Source organism: Talpa europaea (genome assembly GCF_964194135.1).
Source record: "Talpa europaea genome assembly, chromosome: 1".
Lineage (NCBI taxonomy): Eukaryota > Metazoa > Chordata > Mammalia > Eulipotyphla > Talpidae > Talpa > Talpa europaea.
In genome coordinates, this window is record NC_140073.1 from 123,092,062 (window position 1) to 123,101,752 (window position 9,691).

The 9,691-nt window shown below is 40.3% G+C and overlaps 1 protein-coding gene across 1 annotated transcript in view; it reads left to right on the forward strand.

Annotated features, from left to right (window-relative positions):
• Positions 1 to 1,183, forward strand: part of MFSD6 (major facilitator superfamily domain containing 6) — a gene marked incomplete at both ends in the record, with an annotated part of 36,779 nt that extends 35,596 nt beyond the window's left edge. The window contains one exon of the mRNA XM_084237211.1: positions 983 to 1,183. Coding sequence (XP_084093337.1) covers positions 983 to 1,183 — 201 coding nt within the window. The remainder of the gene's footprint in view (positions 1 to 982) is intronic.
• Positions 1,184 to 9,691: the final 8,508 nt, after the last annotated feature.

Consider the following 9,691-nt stretch of genomic DNA (forward strand, 5'->3'; position numbering starts at 1 on the left):
AGAAATAAAACTATGGTGATATTCAGCTCTTCGAAGTGAAGAGGAAAATCCATTTGAAAAACATCTGTAAACGGCAGGAATGTGGCATGGAATGCAGCACTGTGGCATTTTTGCAGAAGGGCTGTGCGTGAGCTCTAGAGGGAGTGTGTGCTCACAGCTGCTTACAGTGGGGTTTAAAAGACTTACACTATTGCCACCTTTTAGCTTTTCATAAATCTGCCAAACACAGATAATCAAGAACCTCTAGAGGTTCATTTTTTTCCTTCTGAGATATCTCATATTCCCAATTTGTTTCTATTCCTTTTTACCAACTTTTTAAAAATACTCATCAGAATGGCTGAATTGTTAGATTTTTTTTTCTATTAAATACAATAAAATATGGTTAAAATCTTAAAAAAAAAGACCTACACCCCAGTTCCTTTATGCAAAATTAAAAAAATCTTAAAAAAAAAAAGTGCTCACTCACATTCCCTTTTTTCTACATGGATATTCAATCTTATTTATCTTTCAGTTTATACCTTAGGGTCCCAAATATATATCAGGACTGAATTTTAGGACATTCTTCTGGCCTTGCCGTCCTTGCTTCCTGCTGGATGGGGGCCTTCAGGCTCTTGAATTCAGTGGTCTCCTGCGTGGCCTGCGTGTCACTGCCATGCTGCTTGCCTGGCAACTTGGTGGCTGGTGAGGGTTCAGGAAATATTTGCTTCGTAAATTGTTTTCCTAGTAGTAACAGGCTTCTTGGTAATAATGTTCCTTTTTCTACGAGATACCTCTGCTTATAGTGTTTGTGTTTTTCATGCGGCTTTGGCAGTTGCACATAGGAAAAGAGATGAAAGGTAAGATGTTCCATCTTATCCTTCTATTACTTGTTCATCTCAGGATGATATCCCCCCGTTTCCTATATCCTACTTGACAACAGTACAAAGTGGTAGGTTGATTTGCTATCACTGACTGGGGGTCATCTCCTGTTTTTTCCTTTCAGGGGACCAGTGAGAATAGGGAAAATTCTCCAGCCGGTGGAGCGCGGCCTGTCCCTGGTGAGACTCATTCTGCCCCCTCGAGAAGCCAGCCATCCCCTCAAGCGGCGGCACCTCCAACGCAGAGCAGTCCAGCTCACCGAGGTGTGGAGCAGCATGCGGAAGAGAGCGGGGACCAGCAGGCTCCTGCCGCAGGAGGACACTGAGCGGCCTGCTCACCTCGCACCTTCATGGAATGGCTTCTCTGCCTGGACAGAGGGAGAGGTGTGAACCCCAGTGTGACACGTCTCCCTTAAGGAGCATGGCGCCACCTTCGCTTCTATATACCTGAACTCATCATTACCATGGAAACACACACACATGCCACACAGGAGCTACAGTACACATTGGCAGAAGCAGGTGAACTTCACAATCCCACTAGAATCACAGATGGGAAATGGAGTGCAGTGAGGACTTTAGTTCTTTGTCGGTGAGGTTGACGATGGACTTCTCTGTCAGTGCAGAAAAGAAGCTGAAACCAGCAGTTACACTAAGTGGAGGGAAAGGAAGCGCTGCAAGGTGAAAGCTGATATAATTTTTCCCTCTTCTGATTATTTATTCTAATTATTTGGCTCTCAATGCAAATTGGGAAGAAAGAGTATATATCTATCGTTTTGTTTTTTTTTTTCCTGAAGAGAACCATTAAAAAGGTTATGAGACATTAAAAAGTAACCAGATAGCAGTTCAGAGTATATTCGCTTTTGTTTTGTTTTTTTAAAGTTTCACCAGAAACTTGGCGTATGTTTAGCAAATATATTTTTATATGTGTATGGTGTATAATGAAAACAGTCAATTCTTTGAGCAGCAAAAGCTGTTAAGGACTACTGCAAGCTAAGCTGAGCTTTAAAATGCCTTTTGTTTTAAATGGGCTTTAAGACCAGTGGAGGGGATATTTTCAACCAACCAACCAACTTAGTATCCAGTGGCTTGATATATAGACAAGGCTTTACTAAATATATTGATACTGTAAATAGCCCCCGTCACTATTTACAATTTTATAGTGATTTGGGCTGCAGTTAGTTGATGGAATAAAACAAAAACTATCACTGAATTCCTAAGGGTTTCTTTAATTAAGCAGTACTATTTTCAAATAACAGTATAAGATTTAAGTGCCTGGGGGAGGGATGTGATTTTTAGAAACTACAGAATAGGTCAGTTTTTATTTTGTTTTTTTGGTGAGGGGGTTAAAGGTGGCGAATAGGAAACCAGGAATGGAAAGGAGGGGACTAAGAGGCAACTATACTTTCCAATGACTAAGGAAACAAATCTCAGTATCTTCCTTCCCATGGAGACACAGTCAGACACTGGACAGTCCAGATATGGGTAAGCTACTGTAAATATTACATACAACTACTGCCAGAACAATGGCTGGGTGAAACACACATATAGCTTGCTGCTAAAAGTGAAAGCTGAGGTTAAAAGGAAGCCTTGGGGGAGGGACTTGGAAAAGGGAACACTGCTTTAGCTGAATGGAGGTCAATTACAGTGTGTGTAATAGCTGTGGATGAGCACAGGAGAGAGGAAAGAACAGAGTTAAAAATGAGCAACTCACCTTGCCCCTGACCCTGATTAGACAGGATCAAGTGTAAAGTGAGGGCTTCTCCATGACACCATACTTCTGCCCCAAACTGCATCTGGGAGAAGATACTCTACACTTGAAAATCTAGCTTCACCACAAAACACTGCTTAAAAATAAAATCACTGAAAGAAATAGAACTAAGCAAATAGTTATTTTTGCACTTGAACTGAAACGTACTGTACTGTAAATTATCATGACTCATTTTAAGTGACCTTTAAAATCAGATGTATTTATTATGCTTATGTAATTATAGAAATAAAGAGATGGGTGACAGGCTGAACCTCACCTATGAATGTACAGTATGTGGATTTGTGAAACTGACTGTAGGAAGTCAAAAACTTATACTGTGTCTTGTGTTTACAGTTCTGATTTATTTCTTTGAAAAGCCTGCTGTTTTGGAAATGTACAACTGACATGTTGAAATAAAAATAAATACCATTTTTAAATACTTCTTAAATGATAAAGATGTGACCAAATAAAAGTACTTTACTCTGTAAAGAATGAGACCAAGATTCAACAGATCTTTGTTATGAAACATTTACTGTGTTCAATAATGCAGTCATTTCCAGCCTTTTAGAGCGACAACTTCGTAGGTTTGTGGCCTTTGTGGCTTTTTCTTCCTGTCCTCAACATGCTATATGCCATTAAAAAAATATTAAAGTGAGTTCAAATTAAATTCTGATTTGAGAATTTCATAACCCCACTTGAGATTCCCTGGAAATCCCGAGGGGTGTCACAAATCCTGGCTGGTAATCACTGCCTTAATGACTTATTTCATGCTCTTTCCCCTATGATTGTAGAAAATGTGAATTACCCGAGTGCTGAGCTTGTGTGGATCCTGAGAGACTAGTTTCTAATTACAAACAATTACTCAAAGCCTTAAGTAGAATAGTAAGATGATTATAATACATATATCTCCACTAGCCAGTAAACCTCATGAAAACCTACAGAATTCATAGGAAAACATACTGCCTTACTGGCTTATAATCCTGCTCTGGGCCACATGCCAGGTAGTGACTAAGTGCTTCCCTCTGATCTGCTCTTCCTCCAGTACAGCAGGGTGGGGGGTGCTGGGGCCATGATTTAAGCAGTAATCCTCTCAGCCCACCAGGTGTAAGCAGTGAATCGGAGAAAAGAACCATATTCACACTCCTGGGTACTTGTTGTCTGCTGATGAAATTGCCATCTTGTCTTGTACATATCACCAATCTGGTACATACCACTGTCCCCACTATAAACATGGGGATTCTGAAGGGAACAGTTTATGTCATGGGATCAAGAACATAAAGCCAGCATTCAAACTTGCCTGATGCCAAAACATGGTTCACCCAGCACCTTCCCCCCACCCCAGGGGCCAGGGAGGCTTCCCTGCTTCTGGTTTGGTGGAACAAGCCATACAAAGGCCTGGCCTGAACCACCATCACCTCATGTGCCTGATACAAGGACATGTGTGGCTGTACTGCCAGGTATTATAAAATTCGTTTTCTGGATATTCCCAGATACCTAAAAATCAGGCACCTTTTAACTCCTGATGCTTTCTTAGCTGTGGCCAGACCGCTTACACTTTGAAGGTGACTTGGGTTGTCTGGCAACCTTGCAGAGAAAACCCAGAGGTTGGTAGGGACTCTGACCAGTGCCACGGGCATCTGGATGAGCAAGCACATCCACAGCTCAAAGTCCCAGATGATGGCATTGTTGGGGAGCACTGTCTGGAGTGTAGCCTTAGCCACAGGTGTCAGAACTTGCCATGTGGTGCATCTGAGGAGCTGGGTTTCTGACTTAAAAGGCCACATGTGACTTGTGACCACCATATTGCACAGTGCCAGTGTAAAAGACTATTTTAGGGAGACCTCTCCATCTGTTTCCCTATCTTCAGTATGAGAGGCTGAACCTTAAAATTGTTGCATGAAGATGAGGGCATGCTGTGACTGCAAGGAAGTAGCAGGTGATTTTCCATTCAGAAGTTCCTTTGTTTTGGTGCATGAGGATACCAAGTCACTCCTGAAGTCCCAGATCACTCCTGTGTCATTTCAGCAAAACACAGTTCAAGAATCCAAACCATTGGGCAGGAGGGGGGAGGCAGGTGCTTAGATGGCGTAAAGTTGAAGGGGTGAGAGAAGGGGCAGTGGTTTCTAAAATCTAAAATCTAAAATCAATTGACCTTATGCCAGGACAAACTGCAGTTTGAGATAAAGAGAGTACCTGGAAACTTGATGTCGAGAAGGGGAAAGAAATGAGCCATTCCAGGTGGGGGCTTAATTCTCACTCCCATCTGTTTTGGGTGGCTAACGCAGGGTCACCTGCCCTATTGTGGCTTCATGGAGGTTCTAGATTTTAGAGGTGGCAACCCAGGGATCCTACAGTGCTCAGTTTAGGAGTTTGAGATCTGAAGTCCCATTGTCTGGATTTGAGTCTCAGCTCTGCCAGTGAAAACCTGCACATACACCTGACCTCTCTGGGTCTCAGGTCCCTTCTCTGTAAGTGATGAGAGCATACAGGCTATTTTGAATTCTAAATGAAATACCTGATCTATATTGCACATTCTGCAAGTACTGCTGTTATTGTTGTGTGGCAAATAAGCCATGGCAAGAGCAGTGGGGTCTCATTTCCCCAATCAGAACCTGACTCTCAGTATTTTGTCAACATTTAAATCTATATTCTAAATCTATAAATGGTCAACATTTAAATCTATAATCTATAAATCTACTTTCTCCGAAAGTACATGTCATGCTAAATGTTTGCCTATACCTAGTAAACTGTTCAATAAAGCTCAGTTCCTACATGCATTGTAAACACTGAGTAGCTGGAGGTAGGAGCTGAGACACAAGATCAAGCAAAACCTAAGCTGAAGAGGTTGGGGATGACAGGTAACAACAATCCCCTTGTGTGAAGTCTACAGAGAGGGGGAGATTTTTAAGACACTGTTCCACAATTTTTGTTTCCTTTTCTCCTACGAGGCATCAACAAATATAAACCAAGAAATCTTGTTTTTTCCCAAATAGTCATCTGAGGATATTACTATTTTCAGCTATAGACATGTCTATAGTATGTGCTACTCAAAGTGTGGTTGTGGGCTGGTTATTCATATACCATACACTGTTGCCAGTGGATGACAAAGTAGAAATTAAGGATTTCAAGATACGTAAGGCAATTTGACAGTGCCATGACATCCAGGCACATGATAATGGCTTAGAATTTATATGTCTTTTAAAAAATTACTTCATTTTTCTACTTTTTTTTTTTAATGTATCTTACCAAAGTGTTACTTGCAATGGAGGTAGGGGGTATGTCCATCACCCAGACCGTCTAGAAGCAGCATCTCCTGCACACACAGCTACCAGGCACAGGGGATTAACGTGCACTGAAGCAGCAGGCACATTAGCATTCAGCTAATCTCTTGAATGGATTAGCCATGGGGCCTTTTCCTTCACTAACTTTTTTTAAAGCCTGCAATAAAGGAAGTAGAAAGGACATGGTCCCTGGCATTCCGTGGCTCAAACCCTGATTCTAGTCCTTGGCATATATGTCCTTCAACAAACTTCTTTTACTTTCTCCAAATCTTACCTCAAATGTAAAATGGAAATAGCAGTAATACATATTACAGAGAGGCCATGAGGTTCATATGAAAGGCATAGAAAGTGCCTCGTGTAGCACCCGGTCCTCCTCCCCTTTCTAAGGCTTGATCACTGCCTTTTTGGAAAGTGGACCAAATTTAGAATATATGCAGATTCTCCAAAAGATTTAAACAACAAAGAGCAGCTATCCCACTGAATGCACCTACATGATGATACAAACCAGTATTACTTCAATTAAAAAAAAAAAAGACAACTAGACTCTTAGGCCAGAGAAGGGTAAAAGGTATTAACATATGAAGAACATGCCCACTAGAAGGGCATTTGATGTTGGTCAATAATAAAAGATTAGACAGTGGTCACAGGAGGAATTTGGTGGGACCCGCCTTAAAAGAAGGGTCCTCTCTGCTAACAGACTGGGTATTTCATCACATTAGCAAGGCTGCTCACCCTGAGGGTATCTGCATTGGACTTTTTGTCCTGACGACTTTAAACATTATTATATAACAAATTCCCTTTTTGTGCTCTCGCAACCTTTTTATTACCATTTGAGCCCTTATAAATCTGTTTTCTGAGAATTTGTTGGTTGAATCAATTCTTATCTTTATGTCAATTATATTTTTGGTTGTGAAACACTAAATGGACAGACTATATGAATTGGTTAATGTGAGACAACTTTTCTTATGGTTCAATGACAAAAACCAAGCACTAAATCAACCAGGTCAAGAGTCACACCCACATGGTAAACCTATCAATGTCACATCAACCTGTGGGGTCTCTCAGAGGGCAGCATACTTTTGGGGTTGCCTAAAAATACCTCTCTGTCCTTCTGCAGGCTTCTTCAATAGCCCATTTCATTATGTTACCTATGCAGAGGCTGCTTCTTTCAATGGGACAAAATAAAAACCCCTGATTTAAAATATTATATTTCTCCGACGCTGGGGAACAACCCCATACAGAATAACATAAGATCCTGTTTCTTTTCTCATCATTTCAGGGGTCTCAATTTCTCCACATGTTGATGTAGCCCATCATCTACTCCAAAACTCCTAAACTCTAAAGTTGCTTATTACATTTCTAGAGGACCAAAAAGCCCAAACTTCAAATACTGTCCAAATGTCAGAGAGACACACCCCTGTAATTCAACCTTAAGTATTATTGGCAAACTACACAACTAATTCACAAAGCATTTTTTGTGACATGTTAAATGTGCTTTAAAACCTTTTAGAAATAACACTGAATGATACGATTGTTTAAGCACAGCCACCTACTCTTCATCTCACCCACACATTTTGGTGTCAAATAGTCCAACTTGCTAACAACAGTAAGCTTTTGTGAGACACCTCATGCAAGTAATAACAACAAAGGGCCCTGTCCTGCTCCTCAGCTGCACCCTTTGGTGGTGTGAAGCCCAGAGTCCACTTGCAACCAGAGATATTTTCTGAGTGGTCACTTAAACATATAAAAGTCTTTAAATAAAGGAAGGGAGGAGAGAAGGACATGGAAAGGGAGCGTGTGTGTGTGTGTGTGTGTGTGTGTGTGAGAGAGAGAGAGAGAGAGAGAGGAGAGGATGAGAGGGGAAGGCTTGTGGAGGGGAAAAAGATCAATGTTGTTTGATGAGCTCAAGACTATAATCAATGCTATACTAAACCCCAAATCAAATGAACACAACATAGATACATGAAAGTAATGCTTTTATTTGCTTGGCTTGTCAATACTTACATAACAGAAATGGACACATCCCCAATTTCCTCTAAAAGTAAACATGAGAAAGAACATCCCAGAAGATTGCTCTCTTTTTTTCTTTCTTGAGTTGTTTTTATTGTGATGGTTACAGCCAGTTTGTTGGACCACTAGGAGTTGCTGCCTTCTATCGAAGGCCAGGGGCTGTCTTGGATGGGATGGCTCCTGGGATATCCAGCAGACTCTTCACATACATTTTGTAATCCACAAATGATTCCTTGTGTGGTGAATGTGGTGAGCACAAGAATGTGCATTTTATAAAACTAGCAAATTTCCTGACATCTAAAAGGTGTCAGGTAAAAACAGACCTATAAAATATTGACACAATGCTTCAAAGAGGAAACATCATTTGAAAACCAGTAAGAAATTCTAAATGGGTTGCCATGCTTTTCTTCAATAACGTAGGAAATCTACTGAATTTGGCTCAAGAAAGCAATGCATAGATTCTCTGTCTGTCCTCCATGACCCTTTAAAGGGAGATTTTTTTTTTTTTTTTTTATGATCCCATAGCATCAAAAAAGGCCAAGATTGGTTGGTAGGAAGAATCAATTTAACAGCATCCAAATCTTTTTTCAGACCCATGACATAGCCTCTTTTTCTCACAGTCAAAGATTACAGTTAGTCTCTCATTTCACGCTGGAGTTGAACAGTATGAATCAAGAAAAAAAGATCTGTGCTCTATCTACCCTGGCAGATCACAAATCTGTTTTGGAGGAGATTGTTACCAACATATATAACTCAACAATTTTTAAAGATGGCCCAGTGAACTAAAAAAATGTCAAAAAGGTTAAATGTTTTCAATTTCAACATCCAAAAAAAAATGTAGACATCAAACCTAATTTTTAATCCTTATATATATCTATAAAAGTCTTATCAAAACTTAAAAATAAAAATCTTAGAATGTTTCTCTTCATTATAGTTACAAAACTGCTGGTTGGTCATTATTAAAAATAAAGTCACCAATATTGTTAGACCTGAAAAGTAGGGCGATGGTCCCTTGGCTCATTTCTAAGGTCTCTTCTACCTGAGTACTGGAAAACACTAGGGCTGGAGTTCTAGTCCCAGTGCTGCCTCAAAATAGTGTATTGTCTTGGACAAGTTATTTACCTCCCTCATCCTTAATTTCTCCATCATTAGCATTTTCCAAACACAAGTTCCAAAAAATATTAATCTCCTAACAAAAGGATTCTGTGATCAAATTAAGTTGAAAACTGCTGCACACACCTTCTCCCCTTTAGGAGATCCAGAATGTGCACTCATATTAGTAAGGGCTCTGAGAAGTCCTGTAGTTTACTTGTTTGGCTGTGTATCAATCTTAGTTGATTGACTTCAGAATCCTGTTACATAGGATGTTATTAGCACCCTGTGGACTTGACTTTGGAGAACACTTGTCCAGATCATTCTCAGGTCTCTCCTAGCACACTGATAACATATTGAAAGCACAATGCAGAGTCTCTTGACACAGGTTCTCGGGATTAGGAGTATTTAGTACCCTTGTATTGCTAAAGTGAATGCTGAATTCACACTAACTGGCTCCTTAAAGACCAATATAATTCCCTTGTTCCTAATGAAAGTCTTCGTTCAAGGAAAGTGGTCCTGAGTCTCACAGCATCTGGTAGCCACGTACAGTATAGTAAATAATAGAACTGGTCAAGAATAAGTTATCAATATAGCTTAGTTTTCCATTCTAATGTGACTTGATATTTCTCCACAGCAAAGGTTTTTACCACTGTTCCCTAAAATAGTTCTGTTCGACTTTCAGTGGGCCCCTGCCCTTTCAT